This window comes from Rhipicephalus microplus, unplaced genomic scaffold (genome assembly GCF_043290135.1).
Source record: "Rhipicephalus microplus isolate Deutch F79 unplaced genomic scaffold, USDA_Rmic scaffold_23, whole genome shotgun sequence".
Classification (NCBI taxonomy): domain Eukaryota; kingdom Metazoa; phylum Arthropoda; class Arachnida; order Ixodida; family Ixodidae; genus Rhipicephalus; species Rhipicephalus microplus.
Window position 1 is genome coordinate 3,120,895 of NW_027464596.1, and position 24,461 is coordinate 3,145,355.

A 24,461-nucleotide genomic window follows, 5' to 3' on the forward strand; every position below is an offset into this window, starting at 1 on the left:
CAAGAAACAAATGGAGATGACGAAAATATCGGTAAGCAGTTCGCCATATGTACATAACTAATTTTGATAGTGTTTGTAATGAAAGAGAAGAATAATCATAATTATGAGAATCACAAGTGATAAAATTAGAGATTTCCGAGTCAAATAAAAAAATATTGCAAATTCGCATCAGTACAAACAAAAATAAACAACACGAGCAACCAGCAGCTTGAAAAAGCATCAAATCTAACCAAAATACGAACACTCAAAAATAGGCAACAACCAAATTTTAAACATTTAACAATATACTGATAAAAGGCACATACAATATAACACAGGTTGGGAAATTTTGCGTGGAATACGCTGTATAATAAAAGAACGACTCACTGAAGGCACGACATGAAGTAGCATGAACGGTTGCGCGGAAACCAACAACTGTCCATTCTTACTGAGTTGCCACTGAGGCGCCTGAGTCTCAATGCGCCCAAATAAGAAGTGGGGGAACAAAAAAGGTGCAAATGTGAACAGAAAAAAAAACAAATTGTCAGAACAAAGTCTTAAAAGTGCATATCAAGAACGATTCGTATAAAAAATGTTGCCAAGAGTTCCTCAGAACACACGTTTCCACAAGAGCTGTGACTTGCCATACAAAATAGCGATTTCAACATTCCTTAGAGATAAATTTGGCGTACTTATGTAGGCGCTGAAACGATAAGAAGGTGTTAACTTGCTGTAGACGTCCACTGTTTCTCTTTCAATTTTCTGCTTTACCGTTCATAACAGTATACGTTAATCTGCTCAAAACAGAGTCCAGCCTCCACGCTCGAACAATGCGCAGCTAATTTTTCCGGTTTGCTAATCTACCCGTACACGTAACGGTGCTCTCGGCCCAGTGTTGATGCATGTCTGTTAATCCGACGTAAATGTTGCTGCAGATGAGAAGAATGTGGCAAAGTGTGAAGGGATCATTCTTTAAACGTTGTTTTGCCACACTTGTCTGCCTCTTGCAGGATCCAGAATGCCGCATCAAGTATACGGCCCGAACAGAATTGCTCGACGTATTCCTCAGACCCAAGACCATGGTCAAATTATATGGGTCGTGAAACTTGGAACTAAAAGTGTGGAAAACCGATTGCCACAGGCTTTAACTGTGCGCGTGCCGACGATTGAAGCGTGACTAAGTGAGGAAGGGCCAAATAACCAAAACTAAATACTCAATATATCTTTTTTTTCAAACAGTCATAATTTTATATATGTCAAAGATCACTAATATTTTGCTTGACACTTCAACTAACATTTGGATAAATAATTGATTATGTGTATTTTCGGTCGAGTGCCATGACCGGGGCGGGGGGGGGGCGTGTTAAGGAAGTCAGCTATGAGAGCCCGTATTTAGTTCGGCGCAATGCCAGGTCAATGAGGCATCGCTCACTTTTAGGGGCGAAACTCCATATAGCGGCACCTGTTCGTCCCTCGTAGTCGTATTAGTAGTCGTAGTGTGTAACCAGTCTTACATTTTGACCTCCAATGTGGTGCCGGTGAGAGATTTCTGTGCGTTGTTGAACAATAAAAAATTCGCAGCGTGCGCGTTAACTAAAAGCCGAATTCTCCTGTCTCTCATTCCTCCTTAGCAGCCATTGGCATGTACATTGAGCACGATCTGACAAGAAAGGGTTGCTACGTTATACTCACTGGGCAAAACCTCATTGGTTTAAGAAAGGTTTAGCGAGCGTTGGGCCGCAGTGCCATAAATACAGTGAACTAGTATATAGTATGAACTCGAGGTGGTTAAAGGTGGGAAGTAGACCCGAGGCGCAATCCTTAAGAAAGTGTGCGTGTGCCTACTCTCATTCAGTCCTTGGAATGTCCGCTGAATGGCGGTGCATATGCGGAATATATTATGAAAAGATGCGAGATGGTGGTACTTGAAGTTTTGAATAGATGGACGAACGGACACACAGACAGATGCATGGACGGACACACGGATGGCTGCACCGACGAATGGACGCAGAGACGGACGCAGGGTCGGACGCACAGATGGACGTGCGGACGCACGAACAGATGCATGCACAGACGGGCGGATGGACGCATGGGCGGTTACACAGACGGACGCATGGATGGATGGAACAAGAACGTATGAATGGACGGATGCTTCGCCCCACTCTCCATCATTCACCCCGTGGACATTCTGCCATTTTTTTCATAGTGGTTTCGTGCGTGTCTTCTGTAGCCTATTTATTTGCTTAGGTGCTTTTTACTAGCGTGATATTTCGCAGTTGAACTAGCTCACAGAGTGCCTAGAAGGCCGCTGCTGTAATTACCGAGTGTTCACTTGCGCACGGCCGGCGTGCCTTCGCCTTTGCTGACGGTGAATGTGACACACTAAGGAACGAGACGGCCGCTACAATTTATGGCTGCCAAAGCGATATTCTCAAGCCTGCCAAAACGATATTCTCAAGTGATTTTCCACGATTAGGCAACGTGAGTATTCAAACTATTATGCTGTGCAAGTGAACAGTTGTGTCACAACTCCATCTGCGAAGCTTTCCGTGCATGTTGCAAATAGACCATTTGCCATATGAAACAACTTCGCTTCTTCAATCTTTTTTTGTCTTTTTTCTCGTGTTCGAAATTAGAGAGCCATAAGGCGCAATAAGATTGCGTATTTATAAGGGCACGTGAAAGGTAAGCAATTAAAGTTAAATTTCAATTTCGCTCTTGTATGGCAAAGCACGACATCGTTACCGCAGCCGGTTGTGACACCATTTTAATTTTTTTAGTGGTGCTTTCTATACGCAGATGATGATGGTGGCGACGAGTCGCCAACTATACTGTATACGTGGGCATCCTTGGAAATTTTGCTACTAGTTTACATACACCTTGGCTAACACTGCTAAAGCGCTTCTATATAGAGACACGTACAACACACGAAGTGAATTGTTGTCGTCTTCGTATCTGACTTGCCAAAGATCTAACAAACATGGTTGCCGTAGTATAGCTAACTTCGTGCCACTCTAACAGGCCAACCGTATGCCAAATTGGTGCTTCACCAGCTGTTGAAAAATGTTTAGGTAATACCTATGCTACCTAAACAATTATTTTAAGGGCAATCGCTAATCAATAAAATCGACCATTCTGTTAACGTGTATACCTGTAAGATCATGTGCTTAAAGCGACCACTCCGGCATTATCAGCAGTAGTAAGGAAGCTGGCTTGAAAGCGATGGTTTTAGGAGCATCTTGTAGGCTTGAAAGGGGCTGTTGGAAGCAGACAAACGATTAACAATGCATTTTGATACGTTTGGAAAGCAATATGCTTTTTTGTTACAAAATGAGTTATCAAATTATCAAGCCAGGGTTCTTCTGTACGCTTGCACTGGCTGGAACCTCAGGAGTCCTACAAAGGTCCTTTTTGAAAAGTTTGTCTACCAGCGTGGGCGATGAAATTAAAAGCATTTGTGTTAGTTTTGTCCAGTTACATGCATTCTGTAAATTCTTAATTATTAACGTATGCAAAAACCATCGCTACTTACACTATTGCACTAACAGGAAAAGAGACAGGAGAAAGAAAATCAGATTTCGTGGAGAAATTAATGCTAGGAATATCGCTCTATTGAAGACTTTTAGTATGTCAACTTTGTTTTTTTTTTTGCGAGGCAACCAAGCTTCATGCTCGGTTTAAGACTTTTCTTCTTACGTACGTTGGTCAATTTATTCACCTTAAATCAGTTTAATTTCAAGACTTCCATTCAATTTTCTTACCTATTGGCGTAATTTTTAGCATGTGTTAGCTGGGTAGTCGTTTGCGCACCGCAAATCGATAAGTCCAGGCAGCTAATCGAAAACATTGCAAGCGTTGTTAGTGCGCGTGTAACCTCCTCCTTTGTCTTTTTCATCTTGCTCGAATAAAAGAGAGTCTATGGAATGCACTTTATTGTTCTGATTTCCGAATTTAAAAAGAATGTTCTACATGCGGCCGTTTTTATGGTGTATGTATACGTGGTATCTGTCTGACAATGCTTCTCAAGTAATCCCTTGTTTCCGCTTCTTAACGCTTGGTTTTACATTGCAGTGGAAATATTCTCTGAAGTCGCACAAGCTAACCGAAATTTCCGTTGTCCTATGTTGTCAATTGAAAATCTAGGATTTTATTTTATTGTGACTTGAAAACTTGCCTGAGCTTCTGTTATACTATGTTATACTTCTGTTATACTAGCATTCCACACTTAGAAGTTCATGCCTGTTTCCTAGAAATTCTAAAAATAAGGCTCATGGACTTTTTCAGTCAACCACGAGGCCACGCCCGTTCGAGAAAACTCAAGTATCAACAAAACATTTCACATGTGGTACTCAAGGGTGCTTGTAGAGTTTTCAGGCAGTGTTTTGAGCTTAGTGAAATCTCACACAAACAGCATTTTTTTCACTTGTTCCAACATAGATGATCCACGATTGCGTACATTTCCAAAGACTACACGCGCTCTGAAGCCTTATAATGCTAGATCAAGCTCCTCTTCTGCTCAAAATATTCTTGCGACATGCAAAGTCAACGACTCAAATTATGCCTTTTGTACTCTCTTAGATGTAGAGAAGCATGTAGACACGGTGATTTTGTAGAATACATGAAAAGTAATCTTATTCGACCAATCAGTTTGAAACACTCTGATTCGAGCTTCCCTCGTGAATGAAAGGAGACTTTGAGGCTGTAATCATAATGAGTTCATACATGGCCTCCGAGATTGCGCGTCGACGCCTTAGCGTGTGTTTCGACAGCGTGGTATATCTGCATAAATACCAAAACATATTCTTCTAGATTGCGGGCCGGCGGATTCCCGCCAGCACACAATCTCAGAGGTCATGATTTTATATTTTCATATCAGATAAACCACGCTAGCAAAATACGCGGTTAAGGTTACTGAAATCTTGTTCAAAAATACGAGTGTCACTCACGCTCGAATTCGCTCCACCGGCCGTGGCCCCTTGAGACGACTTCAGCGTGGCTTCCTTTGACTTACAATATAAGAAGGCACAGGTAAATGCACGCAGGTTATACAAGACCCACGGTGTCTCCGTTGGGCTCATCAGTGGAAACACCACTCTTGAAGAGAGCTCATGCGCGGAATCAGTCGTCGCTGCTGTGCAGCGGCTAGTGACTGCAGCTGCAGCTGCCGTGCTTGACGACGCACGGGGCTCCCGGCAGATGCTCCCAACTGGGCCACATCTAGGGCTTCCGCCTCGCGAGTCGCGCGGGACGCGCAGGAGCGCCCTGCTTCGTATCGAGCGCCACTCGGTATATAGCTCGCGCATCCCGAGCCTTTTGTTTGTATTTAGAGCGCGCGCCCAAGCGAGGCATCTCTCTGCGGCGGTTTCTTAATTCAAGTGCGCCCGAAAGCACAGCGCAAAGTTTCCCTGTTGCCTCGTATAAGCAAGCTCCCGCTGTGCGAGTGACGGGTATCGCACGGCGTACGCTTCGCGCTGCTCGTCGCCTCCCGATGTAAGAAAGTCTCGACCTGACATAGTTGTTAAATTATGGATCTTTGCGCGCCAAAGCCGCAACATGATTGTCCGGCACGCTTTAGTGGTGGACCGTGGGTGAATATTAACCCGTGATTCTTTGATGTGATTCTGAATGGGAGTCCACTGTTCTTGCATTTTGCGCTTGTTGAAATACGGCTGCCGCGGTCAGCAAGCCAACCACTTAGCTGCGTAAATACCACGGCGGGTGACGTGGCACGCTCGCGCTCTTTATGCTGTCGTCGAATATTTCGATTGCCACTCGTTCGCTTGTGAAACAGAAAAAGAAAAGAGTCATGTTGTAGAGGGATGAAGTTTGTAGACGACAGGGTTTTTTTAATGTAACACTGTGGTTTAGGGAAAGGTTAGCAATCGAACTGGCGACAACGTCACTGCTAAAGCCATATTTTAAAAGTAATTACAAGCAGGAGAACTCAACATAGAGTAAATCAGAGCATCGAAGATATTGAAGCAGTATGAACAAATTTCGTAAGAGTCAGCCCTATACTTATACTATTTATTGTATTGCTTGCGAGGACGCTTGAGAATTGTTAGATGCAGCAAAACGTGCAATATTAGAAAAGCAATCAGGCACGACGTAAGGTATTGTTTCATATGACATCTTGCAGCCTCAGAGGCCAACGATTGAGATCTCTGTATACCAAGAAAAGCTGTCACCTTCATTTGTATTGTATGGGTCTGGCCAAGTGCCAAAAGCGCACATTCTCGAGGAAAGGTGTCGTCTTCGTTTGTATTGCATGGGTCTGGCTAAGTGCCAAACCGCACAATTTGTACTACTCTTTCGCTCAAGTGTACATTGCAGTGAGCCCGCATTTTTTTGTAAAGCCTGAGCTATACAGCGCACAAAGCGCAGAAAAGCCACCAAAACCACGACTAAGCACTACTTTCCAAATCGCAGTAAAGATGAAAAGTAGGCACGGAGCTGAGTTTTCCCTAATAAAGGAGCATCACTTCATTTTCAGCAAAACGTACGCGCCTGAAGTGGCGCATACATAGCCGCGGGTACGTGCCACTGTTTGTCGCAAAGTGTTTGATGACATGCGTGACGAGACTGTGACATTATTCGTGTCAGTACCAGTGAGTCATATTCGTCAAACCATCTCACCCTCCCATACTAATTTGGGTCCACCTCAAATTAAGGGGGTGTTCACGAGAGCACCCAGACATAGGCGGATAGATAGATAGATAGACAGATAGATAGATAGATAGATAGATAGATAGATAGATAGATAGATAGATAGAGATAGATAGATATAGATAGATAGATAGATAGATAGATAGATAGATAGATAGATAGATAGATAGATAGATAGATAGATAGATAGATAGATAGATAGATAGATAGATAGATAGATGCTGAAAACGCCTGCAGTATACAAAGAAATGCGTCGCATCAAAAAAAAAATGACGGGATACGATGAAAATGTAATGACACCTTGCTTGTACGGGGATCATCTTAGTGACGAAGTCTACTTTTCAAGCCAGATATTGACGCGTATATCCGTTGCGGCGTGGTAGTGGTTATGGTGCCTGACAACTGCTCCGAATGTCGCGGGATCCAATAACAATTTAATAGACACGAACTGCTATTTACACGAGTACTCAATTTTAAGTGCACGTTAAAAACCCTTCAGGTGGTCGATATTAATGGATCCCTTCAGCAAGGTGTCTTTCATAAACATATTGCTGCTTTTGAGTATAACATATCTAATTTATTATTGTTGCTACCCTTTTCTTTTTTTGCGTTCTTTCGCCGTAAGATAAGTCGTGGGGTCTCCCTATTAGACTGCACATTTTCCCTTGAAAATTAGGTTGAAAAACACATAGCTACATAAGTGCGTGTATGGGGTATTCTTCTGCGAGGGCAGAAATATAGCCAGCGATCGGAAACTGCGCGCTTCAGAAATTAAAGCTGCTTTCGAAGTTTATTGCGAAGCACCATCACGTGTCAGCTTACTCGGAAGAGCCCCGACAAGCAAAGAGTATCGCTGTGCCTGTGGCTGAGTGGTGTACCGTCGGGCTGATGTGCCTTCAGGCCGGTGTTGTAAAGGAAATTCATCCGGACACGCGTCATTTTCGCTAGAGGAATTATTAAGCGCACGCCATGTTTGGTGAGCCGATGTGATATCACGTAAAAAAATCAAAGCATATTCACGGAGTGAATGATGACGATTGGGGCGAAGCATCCGTCAGCTCGTCCATGCTTCCGTCCGCCCGTTCGCGTTTCCTTCCCTCCGTCCACGCGACCATCCATGCGTCCATTCATGCGTCCGTCTGTCCCTGCATCCATTCGTCCGTACGTCCGCGCGTCCGTCCACCTGTTCATCCGTCTTCTAGTCTGTCTGCCAGTCCGTCCGAACGTCCATTTAGTGAACACTCCAAGTACCGCCATGTCACATCCCTTGTGGCACATACCCGCTCCGTGCGTCCATCCGTCCGTCCTCCTGTCTGCTAGTCTGTCTGTTCGTCCGTCCATGCGTCCATCAGTGCGTCCATCTAGTGAACACTCCAAGTACCGTCATCTCCCATCTCTCATCCCGGTGGCTACGACCGACAACTACGGAGGATGGACAGACCCACGCCTCATGGGGCATCGCCCCTGAAATTCATGGTAGCCTTGACTTTATATCAACCCCAACATCACAAACGAACTCTTTTAAAGTGCACTTCGCATCTTCGTCACGTACAGGTGTTAGGGAGCTCAACACGAATTCTGAGTGGTGTAGTAGCAGGTGGCGTCATTGTCTTTCTGTTCACATAGGAGTTCAACAAAATAAGCCTCTCGCTATGTGTATACTGGGTCCTATGGCCTGGTTGAATGTTGATCGAATGATCTCTAATTAACACGAATACTCCGACGTGTGACCTAGACTACTTTGACTGATGCCAGCCGCGAAGCACTGGGCGCTGTACCCGAGATAATGCCTTGGTTTGCTTTGATGGTATGTTGGCATGCATGGGTAACATCTCGGCGAGATAGCCCAAACCTATACGTGGTGCTAGCGTCAAACTGTTTCAGAATACGCTGCGAAGAGTTTGTGTTAAACTTGCGGGCGACTGTTCATCTTGGACAGCAAGGCGATAGCGGACACACCTGCCTAAATAATATCAATGCTTTCATTGCTGCAAACGCCTTCCCATTGAACGCATTTCATATTTGGGTGGGTTGTGTGAGTGCGGCTTCCATACAACTTACTGATAAGGAGATGACGTATCTATACGAATGGCGCATCCTTCTGCTCATTGCGTATATTTTGCTCTGTAGTATGACATCTTATATCGTGACGGCATCACCTTAAACTATTATTGCCTGTAAAATGTGGGCTGATTCCTGACGCATAGCAAAACAAGTTGAGACACAGAAAGCTTACTGCGCCTCCAACCTTAGAGGCAATGCAAGGCCATGTTAGTGGCAAAATGTTTCTTAGTGGGGTGCGGAACGTTCAGTACAACGACTTAGAAAAGAAGGCTGGCTATCACTTCCGGGTAGGCTAAAGGAAACGTACCAGGGACCATGTGGGGTTTTTTGAACGACCAATGCTGCTGTCGTACCTTGAGTGGTACTTATTTTGCTGCACACTATTTAGCCGGACAAATTTTTCAACCGTTTCGGCTTGAGTGTGGTTTACCTAATCGTCAAGACCACGCGACTAAATAACACCCTCACTCAAACAAACGCGAACCACGGCGTAGTTCTTGTCATCTTTGTTATATCCTGCGTCTCATCTTTTTGGCTTAATCTGTCGAAAAAAGTCTCCCAGCGATAACCTGCTCAACACCTCTAAAACAGCACGATCGTGCCTGCCAGCGCGTACGCAGTTTCTTACTACATTTACTAGAGGGAACTCTGGGGCTAGTGTCTATGTGAGCTGCAACACACGTCACTTCAGCCAGCATGGATATTATGGGCAGTAAATGTATTTTATTACGGTTCGTTCTCTCGTCCCCATTCGGTACCGTGTCGACTGCGTCCGTTTTTTTCACAAAACAAAGTTGAGCAAAGGTTTAAGAGCTCCGATTGTCACCTGGGCTGATTTAGGCTCATCAATTGAAGTGGGCTCACTATGTTCCCAAATGTTCATTATTTGATCCAAAAGAAACATCGAAACAAAGCAATGAACAAAGCCACTAGTGCGTTGCAAGCCACCAGCATGAAGATTAGGCCAACTCGTGTCATTTATTCCAATGGAGGCCGAACGATTGCCGCACCACAGTTCCCTATAGGGGATTGTAAAAAACTCTGCGAGTGCTCGTACCGTGGCTCTTTGTTTCGGTATGGTTTGTGTCAGCAAAATATACAGAGGTTTCTCCTCAGAAAATATTGCCCTTTCTGGTTGACGGCATAACCGCGTGTCTGACAATATGCCCAACGCCGTCTGTTCAGGCAATCGTTTCCGGTCGCCTCCCCCGTAACTCAATGTGACACAATACGCAGGTCAGCTCTGGCACCTGTTGCAACTCGCTCGAGTTACCGTTGTTGCTGTCACGTTTCTTTTGCGCATGACGAAAACATTGAGAAGACTCCAGCCACACAGTGCGCGCTTGGTGACTCAATCCTGACGTCACTTCTTTTTTTAAAAATAGTAAGTCGTATTTGCATGAAGATTTTTATGAAACAGACCATGCGGAAGCGTGCCATGGTGAGAGTTCGGCTTCCATTTGAAATATTACAAGCACAAAAATATTTGAAATCCACAAGCTTCTGGGCTTCGGACGTGTCTGAACCGTCATTTGTGGCGACGTCACATGTATCTTCTCTTTGTTCATAAGATTTTTGTTTTTTAAAGTAAGGTGGCATGATGATTTAGGCAAAATATGTTCTTATTCCAACATTTTTTTTGAAAAAAGCCATTCTGTTGTGTTTTATGAATCTATCAGGACGTTGAAATCAATCAGGACAGATGTTGAAAAAAATGTAACAATAATCTTACACTTAGAGTGGGATTTTTTTGAAACATTGTGTTGCCTTTGATTACATACTTTGTTAAAGCGAGCCTTGCCATGGAACTCCCCGTGGGGAACATACGTAATAAGACGCTGTACCTTCTCCACACTTGTTCAATATGGGCACGTACAAAGAACGTCCTAAATTGCTTAAACTTCGCCGTTAAGCTTCCAACGCAAAAGCCTATCAGGCTGCATTCGGCTCACCATTCACTTTCCATACTTCTCTCCTCCGTCTAATACGCAACTACTGTGGCGGAAAGCATGTGTGCGTGACATTAACGATTGCACGCTTTCCTATAGGAGTGCCTACTTAAACTGCAGTCGCAAAAGACACGTTACGGGTGGGCGTAGCGGTGTGACGCTTTGTGCGCCTCTGCCTCGCAATTTTATCTTCGCTAGCTTGACTCTTTTTCTCGCCTCACAACTGCACAGGGTCCTCTTTTGCTACGTATTCCCACATTCAGGTGTGACCATATTTCAGTGCCACGCGGAATGCTCGAACGCTGCATATCATTCCTTGCATCCATCGAGATCTTTCGCTGAAGGTCGACATACACATTTTTTTTCACAGCCAGTGCCACCCAAAAGCGACAGTTGCTATGGCGTTAAAAAAATCCCCAACTCTCTCATTCACACCTTCGGCACCTAAAAATAAGAAGACAATTTCTACGCTTCTATGTATTTTTACCGTGCATGGTGTGTCAAAGAAACCGCCTCTGGACCTTTCGCTATTGGCCCGGCCCACACGATACTGCATTCGTTTGATTGTTTAAATGCGAAGCATTTTTTAGTGAACTTCGGTGAATTTGAATCTATCTATCTATCTATCTATCTATCTATCTATCTATCTATCTATCTATCTATCTATCTATCTATCTATCTATCTAGCCACTTACGTTTGGGTGCTCTCGAGGTTACCCCCTTAACTTAATGTGAACCAAAATTAGCATGAGAGGGTAAGATGGCTTGACCAATATGAGGCGCTGCCCAAGACATGAATAATGTCACAACGTCGTCGCGTCCGTTGTCAAACACTTCCCGCGAGGCAGTGGCATATACTCACGGGCGGGTATGTGCCGCTGGAATGTGGGTATGTGCCACAGGTGATTGACACTTAGTGTTTCCCAAGAACAACGAGAACACACATGGGCAATTTCAACGCGCGAGCGTCAAGAAATACCCGACGTCGGTAGCGTCGACCCGACGAATGCAAAGAATGAATGTCAGGGTCTCAGCTGGAATTGAACCCAAACATTCTGCGTGACAATGAAGCATTTTACCACAGAGCTACGCCAGGTCTGGGAACTACTTTTCAAATAGACGCTAATCTTCGTGAAACGTAAATAGTAATTGCAGAGCTGCATACCCAAATTTAGAAAACATTCATATGTACCCCTTTGATACAGCCGTCACGTCGGGTTGTGTTTGGAGTGCATGGACAGCGCATGGCAGCTAACCAATTGTGGTTATTAGCAATGCGCTGAAGTTTATTTATTAAGAAGTGTCCAGGGCCAGGATCCTGGCAAACATCAGTGCTTCATATCAGATTCTGGTGTTGCTAATGCGCATGTTCCAGTTGGCATCGTTGCGCAAGTGCAAACACATGGGTATATAAACATCTGCAACTCTTCAACCTATGTATGTGCGTGCAACATTTCTACATATACTTAGCGTCATTTTATAATGTGTCGCTCAATAAAAAAATTGCAACATTCTCTCCTCGTGTTTTGCATAACGTCCATTCCCAGGTACGTGGGATCTGCCGAATGTTTTATTCCCAAATGTTCGTATTAAGTATGTGCATGACCCATAGAAGTGTCATTGGTCTCACGAATTTTTTTTTGTTAGGCGTCTAGTCCGTCAACCATTCCTTAAAACATAACCGTAGCACAAAAGCTTCTTATTTCAGAGTGGGCGTCTTCAATTCAGTCATCTCGCAGACCAATGTCGATATGTTTCTCGAAACCTGAAAGCCGGCCCATACAGTATATACAAAAACAGCCATTTTAAGGTGGCAACGGCAGCTGACATTTTCCTCAAAATGAACCCATCCTATCGTGTGAATCATACCGGTTCATCGGGAGAAGAGCGCTGTACTTGTCGTAGAGCCTTAACGTATAGCCTATGCTGTCGTAAAGTATGCTCCTGTCTAAACCATCCGTTCAGAGCTATGTTGAAGGTTTTGCATATAATCAGGAGAGCTTCGTTTCGAACCAAAATCACTTTTTGATAACACCGTATCTTTCCATCAGTCGTTAATCTCGCATTCGTAGTACCTGAAGAAGCTCGCAATGCGAGAATGTATTATGTGTAATAAAAACACCGAAAGCAATATCATCACTGCCTAAGGTAGCATGATAGCTGCAACTTGAATATGAGGGCAGAGTCCTTAGCTTGAGGTTTCTGGTAACCGGAGGCGTCCCGGTACTAACACTCACTACGTGCTTCACCACAATTACATCTATCAATTCTGTTCGAACTAAAATGAAAGAAAAAACGCAAAACATATAAAGTCGCATAAAAAATACAAAATAATCATTGGGCGATTATAACAAGAGCAACAGAGAACTGAGCTTGTTGGATTGGTCCGTATTCATTCTGAAAGTAAGCGTGGGCGCACACGAACAAAAGAAGTCACAACAAAGCAAGGCCGATAACGAATGTTGACGAATATTTAAAAAGGTGCGTTTAGTATTTTTTTTGATTAGGTGGACATTTACTTGATTTTTCGCACTGGTAAGGACGTCGAATAGAGGTTATCGTAGAGTACTTTACAGTGCATTGGGTTAGATACGGACAGAGAAGGGACACAGTGCTGAATTCTGGTTACCTCAGTGAGCTAAAAAAAAAAACGAAATGAATGAAGGAGGGCTCAATTTTACAAAATAATTGTCTAAGAGTAATGAAACACAATTTCTACTTTCTTAACGCGTCAGAAGAACCACGTATGCTGGCAGAATTCTCCCCGTTCTTCAACACCGCTGTTGAAGTTCTTGCCGAATAATTGTAACGATGTAAAAAACGGTATAACTATTTAAAAAAAAACCAACTGTGCCTCACATGCTCTAGGCAATGCTAGGTGCGTGAAGCTTCCGGAGAGTGGTGGGGCAGGATCAATGGTTTCGCTACATCAATGCATTAGACCACCCGAATCAACGGTTTGGCTGCATACTAAATCTTTTGCACACACAACACGAAGACGGCAAGGTTTGTGACTTCGTGATGTGCGCGCAGGAGTACCAACTTGAATGAGGCCTGTTTTTCAAGACGTCATAATTTAGGGGCGAAGCTCCTCAGAGAAAAGCCTTGTCCGATGATATACCGGCGTCCACACTAGTATCAAAACACCTGTTTACAGCTATGAAAAAAAAAACACCTGTGCCATCCGTCTGTCCGTCCACCAGTCCGTCTATGCGTTCGTTTACCTGCAGTTAATCTGTCCGTGCGTTCATTTGTCTGTCCATCCGTGCATCTGTCCACCTTTTATGCAAGTCGCCGACTTCAATGTCAGTATTATAGACCTTAGGACCCAGCTTTTCTTTCAGTCAATGTGTCTAAATTTCATGAGAGTTAAGAGTTGATGCAAAGTTGGCGTTGTTCGCTGAGCTTCGTCAGGTGTTCTATTTACCTTGAAAAAATAGATCCACCTTGTGTCCTAGGGGAGGCAGACACCACAAGTATTTGTACAGGTGGCAGGCTTAAACCGCTAATAATAAAGAAGTACTGCTTGTTTTAACTTATTCCGGACTAAATGGCGTTAGATATGCTGTACATGTACAGTAATGGGCCAGTAAAGAGGTTCCGATATTTCTTACCCTCCCCCTCCAAATAAACTCGCAAATTCATACAGTAGACCACAGTGGTAGCATTTGCCGAATAATTGCGGTGCAGACAATGCCGCGCAGAATATTTGCCACACAGAATTTTTGCCGCACAGCATTTGCCACGCAGACACTCCATTTATAAAAGAAGCAACCCCTCAACTGTTTACTTCACAGGACCAATCCACTCATACGCACAGTATGACGAAAGCTTGCCGATGGGCTACGTTACGCACCACCGAGCTTGTCTATCGGTTCTTTCCCCTACGAAATAGTGCCTTGGCCCTGCAGCGATGCAAGTTCATCTGCGCAGTCCTCATTTTGATTTTGCTGTGCTGCCCTCTGCCGTATTGTGGCACCCGAAACTCCAGAAGTGCGGGATTGCCAAAACGAAAGCTTCCGAGACGTCTGAATACCGCCAGGGAAAATGTGCTTTTTGCGTAGCGTTTCGTGTCCGTGCCACTATGAAACGTCTTCATGTGGGGGAAGCAGGGTATATGCTGTGGTCGGTTGTTGGTTGCGCGCCAATGATGCATGACGGACGTTGTGTTACGCAGCTGAAGTGGCCGCAGTCACGACGACGAGCTACTTCTTCTCTGCTCTATTGCGAATAAGGGTGGCGAGTGGCAGCACGAAAATTTGAAACCGACTGAAACGGGAGCTCTAAACCCTGTAACTTCCTTATTACAGTGCGTAATCGCAATATTCTTGCAGCTACATGCAAACATAGCAACACTGCGCGTACTTCTCTTCATTAGAATGTTGAATCTTGGGGTTGGTTAGTCGCACATCAACACGTCTATGCGGTTTTATTTTTCTTTTCTCTACAACGGCCCGTTGTCTCAATTTCTGATCATCCACTGAGAGGTGACAAGAAGTGGCATAAGTCTTTTGCAATGACAATTTCCTGGCCATTTTATAGGTAATGCACTAACCAATATTATTTTTTATAGTCGTACTTGTAAAAACGTTTCCTTATTCATTTTAGGAAACAATCACAGCGCCGTATTCATGCAGCAACAAAAATAAACAAAATGAGCCTAAACAGCGTTCATTAGACAACAATATTTTTATTTTTTCGGGGGCAAACGAGAATGAGCAATGAACTTAATGAATAGGCTCCTGTGATGGCTTTTCACAGACAGTGTCTTAATTCTTGGAAACCAAGGCTCACTGCTGCATGTATTATCCCGGTTACCAGAATTGGGGTCAGCTGTCATCAACGCAACTTCGTATTGCTACTGAGTTGGCGACTGGTCTTCATGAGCTCTAGATGGTGTCTCGTACTCCCGTACAACGAGTAGAGTCTTGGCAGTGCCCACAGATTTTTGGAGTTTGTTTCATACGTGCTGAACTGCATTGCATTTACTAACATACTGTAAAAACGTGTTTTAATTTAAAGCCGTCACAAGGTATATGATCTCTTCTTTGTTAACGATAATACGGGAGCCAGGGCAGTGATGTGATAAATTTTTGTTGAGATATTTGTCTCTTTTTTTTCTTAGGAAGGGGAGAAGGGGCTCACCGCCATCGTCCCCTAAAGATGGAAAACTATTTTAAACAATATTTGTCAGCAACCTCGCTTGACATCAACGCAAAGGAACAGTCATCTAGACGTAGTAATAAAACAGAGGCAACGATTACACCAATGGTCGTTAAGCAGATGTGTGGACAATCTTAGAGTTGAAGAAATAGCGACAAAGAAAAATACGACTCTTAGCATAACAATATATGAGTCGCCACATCGAAGGTTGCGAATATGTGGCAGTCGAGCATAGATTATTTCACTCTGGTTGGTTGTTTTCGTCGCTGGTGTCACAAGTGTCACTCTCGGCACCTGAAAAAATTCCACGCAAGACACGCGTTTTCTTGCAAAACAACTAGAACATGTCATTTCTCTTCTTTCTCCTATATATATATATATAACTTTCCTATGGCATAAACAGGATGCTGCAAATGACGTCAGAGATTGTACTATTGTTACAATAGTGCGCAGCGCATACCAGAGTGGCTGCCAGATATCGGTGTCACAGCCTAACCATTGTTTCTTCGTTGCCAGCCATCCGCTATTACGAAACATCCTGGATGTCTCATTTTAAACCGAGACAAACATGCAATTTTTTCACAGTGACAAGGAACAGTAGTACTCATTTGTGTAGGTTTTTCCACCCCTAACGTCTAAGCTGTTTGTGCGGTCTTGTGAATTGCTTTACAAAACATTTTGCTGAGTTGTTTCATTGAAGACATTGAAGTATTGGTATATTTCCGAGAGGAAAAATTTTCAGCCACGTGGGAGCTTTCCCAGGTTTGCAGAATGTCGTCTGAAAAATTTGTTTGTCAGAAAAAAATGTCCTAAAGATGTCGTTCTTCATTTGAATGCCGAATTCGGTTTACGTACTGTCCAAATGCGTTTGTGTGGGGTGTTCGAAGCCCCATAATGTCGCTGCGATTTTCTTTCGTATTCAAAATATTCTCTGTTATTATTTTTCTCCTAATACTTGGAAACATATCAATATCTGTGTGATCAATTCTTACTTTGCAAACGGTTTACCTCAAGGTAAAACATTTTTTGGGCACAAAGGTTTCTACACTTTTGAAGGAAAAATTATGAACTCCAGAAAATCCCAGAATCACCATTTTTGTCCAGGTTGAGATGCGATTCAAAGCACGTCATGGTCCAACTATAATCAGGTCTATACATCGATCGAGAAAAACAGTTCTTCTTTCAAGGTAAACTTTGTCATTATAACGTTTTTTAACGAAGAAAACAATTCTTCAAGTTCCCTATTGATGGCTATCTTCCCATTTGGTCACACAGTGGCTTTTTCGATGACCTTCCCTAGTGCCATGGGAAACTTCACTGGAAACAAAAACTTGCAGGACAGTTCAAATTTTCATTTATAAGTAGTACGTTATAACGTATTCGTGCCCCGCGCTCATCGCTTTCTGTAATGCTAGCCAGGCTGCGATTCACGATGGATGTCTCAACCATGCCGCAAGAAAACGAATGTCTGTGTAGGTAACAGTGACTGTTTCAAAATGTCCTGGAATGCGTACTGCAGTTCGTTCATTGGCTGGTTGGCCACTAGATGCCTGGCGCAGATCGCCGCGGGGGATCAGCCATGAAACGGATGCTACCTTATCTTAGAAACAAAATTGTTTTACTAGCCGAATACGTTTATATAGGTATGATTTTTTTAAAAGAACAAATTGGTAAAACATCTGCACTTACAGTTGTCAAATGCTTAGCACACCTTAATTTTTTTCTTCGAATCAGCGAAGGACCCACTACACTTCTGTTAGGCAACATGCGAACCTACACAGCTGGTCACTATGTTGATGCTTTTGCTAATGCTGACAATTAAATATGCCTGAGCACTTTGCAATGAATGGGCCCTTAAAACACTCCCTCTTTGCTAAGTTCACATGTTTCGGTGATTTGCTCAATTTCAAGCTTTAGCTACGCAATATTACATGCATTAAGAAAACTCTGCCCACTACTTGACAATTATATAGTGTATTCATTTTTCTGAAGCGGTATCTGTGGCAGAGCACCTGCTTGCTATGCATAAAACCTGAAACCGACTTTTGTTTTATTATTTTTTTTGCTTGAAACACATCATTAGTTTGCCTGATGGCCTAAAGCTGGTCGGCAAACGAAGAGCTGGCCGACTAGCTTCATCATCAGCAATAGAAGGTGAAATGACACAGCGGTTCGAGCTCCTCTTCCCTCTTCCCCCGCCCCCCTTTCCTAGCCTCACCCAAGCGAAGAATTATTAAAGTTTATTCGTTCAATCCTTCTCAATTCGTTGCTCACGTACGACACCCGTTTTTTTAGCATAAATGAAAGACGCCTATACACGAAAGCGAACGTCATATTGCCTGAAAAGCGAGCTATTTAACGCTACCGCGTTAGAATGTACACTGAATGAATCTGCCGTCAGCCCTTTATGGAAGATTCCTATGAAGATTTTGTTTTGCCTCAAAGCATTACATAGCTTTTGTATTGCTTGTAAGCTTCATAGACTTTAGGATACAACTATTATTTTTACACCTCCATGCTTCTCATCCGCGAAAGAAAAAAAAACACATCAAGTTTTGCCCGGTGGGAGATAACGTGCGTTTAGACTCGGACATTGGCGCCCACAACCACGCTGCATCCTGCGGGAAACGGAATGATAACATACACGACGTATACTAATGAGGCGAAGTGATAAAACAAATACTTCTGTCCTATTGTAGAGAGATTGTGTAGCAACGTTTGTGTTCATCAACAGACGAGCGTGTATACCAACTGCTTCACACGATTAGCCACACTATCGACGGTGTGTTTACACTCCAGAATGTAATATCAGTGAGGCAAGAGATGCTACAATATTCTATGGAGAGCGCCAATGATGTTATACCGGTCTGTTAACAACCAGGTGGGTTGGGCCCTTCAGTACCCTCTGCCTTCTCGTGTATTTGTGCTTGCAAATTTAATAATAATAATAATAATAATAATAATAATAATAATAATAATAATAATAATAATAATAATAATAATAATAATAATAATAATAATAATAATAATAATAATAATAATAATAATAATATTATTATTACTATTATTATTCCAATTCCAATAATAAATTCATTATCAACAAGGCGTCTAAGTTTGATTTTCAATACCATTTTAATAATGTTCCACTACAAAGGGTTAACCAGTACAAATACCTTGGTATCACAATTTCATCTGATCTTCTTTCGACAGAGCACGTGCGTCAAGTGTCTAAAAAAGCGACGAGCAAATTATTTTTCATTAAAAGGGCCCTGTCATTCGCCACACATGAAACGAAGCGTCTTGCTTACGTCACATTTGTCCGCCCGGTCTTGGAACATGCTAATATTGTGTGGTTCTCTCACACTGTGAATAGTATCGCTATACTGGAAAGGGTTCAGCGGAAAGCAGTGCGCTTTATCTCCAACAGATACGGGCGCAACGACTCACCTACTGCTCTACTACATCATGCTGGTCTAGCCACCCTTGACAGTTGTGCAAAGGTTTAATAATAATAATAATAATAATAATAATAATAATAATAATAATAATAATAATAATAATAATAATAATAATAATAATAATAATAATAATAATAATAATAATAATAATAATAATAATAATAATAATAATAATAATGTGTTATTAAGAAAACCAGATATATTTAACATGCCCTAGAACAACCATGAAGTCTTAGTGCAGGCGTACGCAAACAAAAAACAATACAAATGAAGAATACAATACAGGCAGTCTTTAGAAAATAAAATAAAAAGAGTGATAACGCACAGACAAAAAGAAATTAACGCAATATGAGAACAATGGATAGAAAACAGGAGAATCAAGAAATACGCGTGAAAAATATAGGAGGGTATACAAAGTTATGTAGAAACCTTCTTGAAAGATGGAAATTGGAAGAATCTGAACACTGTGAAAAACTATATTACCACAGCGTAGAGCTCAGATAAAAAAATGACAGTAGACTGTGAAAAGTGTCAAGATCATAGAAATTATTAATATAAAGGCTTCGCTTTTTGTGAGCAGTAGTGTTGAAAGAATTTGACAGGTATATTAAATGGTCGATTCTCTGTGGTTAACTTATGGCGAATCCAAAAATTTAGACAACTGAGAAGTAAAGGGCGGCATATCATACCGTGAACTAGGCTGTAAAGAAATGACAGGATAGTGCGACTTCATCGGCAGTGAAGAAATTCATCGGCAAGGACAATAATCTGGTAGTGTTACAGTGAGATCTAGAGTAATTTCTAGCGAAACGATGTTTGTAGATGTTTATCAGTATTTCTTGCACTCGCTCAAAGACGTCACTGCGAGATTTAGCAATGCTGTCGCAGATCACAGATGCATATTGAAGTTTAGGAAGACATATTGCGGTGTAGAATTTGTAGAAGGCTGTAGGAAAAGAGAATTCTCTAGAAATTCGGTAAACACAGTGGGGAGAACGAAGGCCACGCATGGCAGCACAATTAGTGTGAGCAGAAAATTTTCACATACTGTCAAGAAAAACACCAAGATCTTTGAATTCATAACCATTGCATAACGACATGGTAATGACAGAGTATGGAAATGACACAATGAATGTTTTGGGAGATATACTTATGAATTTGGTCTTTGAGATATTAAAAGAAAGGTTGTTGTTGTCACATCATTCTGAGAACGAACAAAAATCTGGCTAAAGCAAACGACAGTCGTTAACTGAATAAATTTTCCTAAATATCTTGACAGCATCGGCATACAAGAAAAAAGAGGAATAACTAATTGCAAAAAAGGTACTGTTAAAGAAAATTAAAACTAAGAGTTGGGCTAATGCCGATACTTGAGGGACTACAGTAGTCACTTTATACAAGGAAAACAATTATCCATTCACGGCAGCATATTATGATCTCTTAAGCAGATAGTTTTCTGGAGATGCGCAACATACGAGTCAGAATCAAAGTTTGCAAATTCGACCAGAAACCTTGAGTGGCTTACCACGTTAAAAGCCTTTCTCTGGACACAACTTGCCCTCTTTGAGAAATACCTGAGGAGATTTGCGTCATGAAACTAGCAAGATTTCTGGGAGATGAGTGGCCAAGCAGAAAGCCGTGTTGATTATAGATCAATTATATATTCACGCTAACATACAATATATTGTGAATAGCCAGCTCAAAGATCTTGAAAGTGGCACACAGTAAAGAATTCGGGCGATAGTTAGAAACATCAGTTTTGCAGTCCGACTTAAAAAAAAAACTAAAAAAAACACGTGCAGTTTTTCATACGCTGGGAAATGCGGAAGTGGTCAGGCTGTTATCAAACATTTTAGTCAGTACTGGGACAAATATGCTACCATAAGCCTTTAGTATGGCAGAAGGGATCCCAGCTGAGCCAGACAATAAAGACGGTTATAAGCGCATGATGCATGAGCAGATGAGCTTTTCATCCAGCGACAGACAACTAGATGTGAAACTGCCTTGTGCTGTGGTCTTATTTCAGTTCTGCTGGAATCTTAGGCCTTCTAAACGAATGAAAACTGCGTAGAAAAACAAGCAATAACGTCACGCACTTCGACACCGTCCGAGTCCAGAAGCCCGAAGGACTCCCCCCTTTTTCTACGCCGTTTGCGCACATACTTCCAAAACGCAGCTGGGCTGTGTGAAAGATTTGTTCTAATAATGCAATATATGAGCTGTGCTTCCTTTACATAGGCGTTTTAAGAGAGTTCTGAAAGAGCTGTAGTATTCATTTTGGCTGCTGAATGAAAAACGTTTACCCATCTTGTGCGCCCGATCTTTGTGCGCGAGTGCCCTAAGTTTAAGGGAGAACCATCAGAGATATTCGATGTTTATGTGCGTGTTGCAGTATAAACGCACGCATGCTGTTTAGTACAAGCTACGTAAACTCCTCAATTTGGTCATCATTATTTGGTTTCTTAGTAGCCTGTGCCCAATAAACAGCGGACAAGGGTTGATGAAAGCACGTGTCACCTCTCTTGAAAGCAAATCTTGGAGATTGGTTAAAGTGACGGCTGTATAGCTCGACGTTTTGGCACATACTGATAAGAATTACATTAAGTGGCGGGTGGTATTTGTCAGGGCGAACAATAGAGATGTCGGAGCGTGAAACCTCAATGGTCTCATCGTTTGACTGACATGGGACCTAAGACATTGTCTCTGCGACGGTTGATTGCGCTATGTTTCAGCAGAGTATTAAACGCCGAAAAGTGTAAGAGCAGACTGTACTTTTTCTGAATTAACCGATTATAATGACAAATGGTATGCGTGCTGCAGTCAATTCTTGACACATTGAAGTCACCAAGAACAAAAAATTTGTGCCCGCTATGAGACAAAATGAAATGTTCATTGGGAGACATGACATCATGAATCAAGGCAGGGGAAATACTCGGTGGTAATTGGAAACGTCTAATCAACCCTTTTTCTCGGCGCTGCAGGCTGATTTCTAACCAGATTGATTGTTCTAAAGATCGCAGGTCTTCGCGTCTAACATATTTCAGCGAACTGTCGATGGAAATCAGCACGTCACCGCCTGTCTGTTTGTTTCCACTAAAATCTAGGTCACTGCAGAAAGTCAGAGAGGGAATTTCAGGGCCCAGCCAAGTTAAAGAAATAGTGATAATAATAAAAGGAGACGAAAGAACATTAGTGAAAAACTTGTTTCTCTTGGTACGCAGACCACGATCATTCTGATGGAGAATGTTCACGTTACACTGCACTTTCAACACTAGGCACTAACTAGCTGAGAAGGATGAAGAATGTCATTGTGCAGCAACCACTCCAAAACTTGAAGTTGCACCTATTGAAGGGTCATTCAAGCGTTGTTGTGTTTCCTCGTCAACTTCAATGTAGAAAAAAAAAGGTCTGAAAATTAGTCTGAAGATGCCGCCAAGAGGTGGGAGACAGATCTTTTGAAGTTATATGTTTTTTTTATGTCAGCAGCAGTGGTGTTCGAGCTCAGCTTCGAAACAAAAATGGCCCTTGGTCATTGCGGTCGATGTGGCTGTTGAGAGGCAGCAATAGCCGAAGTCGTCATTGCCTCAAACGAAGCAGGTTTCCTGTTTCTTCTTCCTTCAGGTGCAAGAAAAGTGGCAGAAGAGGCTGCCGCAGGAATCGCGCTGCGTCACTTGGACGTGTCTTCAGCTGGCAATGAATTGGATGGAGAAGTATATAGAGGTTGTCACAGTACGCAGGTGGCTTGGAAATTGTAGATTGGTGACCGTTATTCCGCGCTTGAAGGGCCACAGCCACCTTCCCTGGCGCAGCGGCCGTATGGTTCGCCAGCACGTCACACAAGAAGCTTGAGGTGCTGATAAGGACGTCACGCTCACTCGCGTGCCCTTATGTCGCGGCGAGGAGGATCGTACGTCTTGGCCTCTTCTCGTATGCTTATGACGTGGCCTTGTTGTTGAACCCCCCGAGGCTGCTCCTTACGCAGCTGTTCTTTTTTATTACGATAGAAATTATGTGGACACTCTCTGCTGGATTTTCATGTCCACCTCGGCGTCATCGTCACTCGCCGTATATGTATACGTATCATCTATATAAATAGCAAGAAAGAAAAATAATACAGAAAAACACCCCGGCGCGCGGAATCGAACTTGAAGGCTCTGCATCGTGAGTGCGAGGCGTTAACTACTGAGCCATCGAAGAGTACGTCTTTCAACACTCAAACTGCAATCTATTTATATGCACCACTTACCGGTGGTGACGGGTATTGAGGGCGGGAGGACTATTGTGTTCTCAGCATTACCAGGAAAATGGCACAATGAGCGCGCTTAGCCACACCGTCACAACGCGGCGGAGCGTGCTCTGATCTCCCACGTGCACTTTGTCCTATAGAGAGCATGGCGTCACGCTCACCTGCGCGCCCTTATCTCGCGGTGGGGTGTATAGTACGTCTTGGCTGGCGTTCGGCCTTCACTAGAACGTTTCTGTTGTAGTTACCAGGAGCACAAAGGTCACTGAAAACGTTGCACAGTCTCCGTTTGCGAAGAGAGTATTGTTTTCAGACACAGCGAAGCAACAAATGAGACGCTTATTTGCGTTAATCTATGCCTGAGAGTACGTTTCGTGCCTCATTTGTACGAGAAAAACGCGGGACACGTCTCGATGTGCCGGCCATTCTGCTCATGACCTTTCAATTTGTTGCTATTGCATTCATTGCTTTGCTTTTGCAGCAAAGCTGTGACTTTCTTTTAAAAAATGTGCCAAAAACATTTGCATTTCGATAACTTAGCAGAATATAACATCGATAAGTATCAGCTCAAACGGACGACATGAAACGAAATACAGAATATTATAACACTATTTGGGGCTTTGCGTGACAAACCACGTAATGATTGTGAGGCACTCCTTCAGTGGAGCGCAACGTGCATGGACATCGCACGCCACAACAAGTGATGCGGTTGGCATTCAGGACCTCTTCGCCTTCAACGAGACATCATATCCGAGTTTCTGAAGTGTCTAGGTGGCGCATAATATGCGACTGCAAAAAAGGGTAGAGCCATCGCGAAGAAAAAAAAAACAGTGCCGGGCAGGCTGCACATGTTCTCAGCGACTCTAATACTCCCTGTGAACACCATATTGAACCAGCCTGTGCGCCCTATATAAACGAAGAAACTTGCGAATAGTTCGC

The 24,461-nt window shown here is 42.9% G+C and overlaps 1 protein-coding gene across 4 annotated transcripts in view; it reads right to left on the bottom strand.

Moving 5' to 3' along the window:
* Positions 1-24,461, bottom strand: part of LOC119169356 (monocarboxylate transporter 12) — a 142,877-nt gene that overhangs the window by 62,635 nt on the left and 55,781 nt on the right. For 2 of the 4 annotated variants that reach the window (XM_037420462.2, XM_075883991.1), the window contains exon 1: positions 4,926-5,224. The exons of the other annotated variants lie outside the window; for them this stretch is intronic. In XM_037420462.2, coding sequence (XP_037276359.2) covers positions 4,926-5,057 — 132 coding nt within the window. In that variant the 5' untranslated portion in view covers positions 5,058-5,224. Of the gene's footprint in view, positions 1-4,925; positions 5,225-24,461 lie in introns of those variants that run through there. 4 annotated transcript variants of the gene reach the window in all.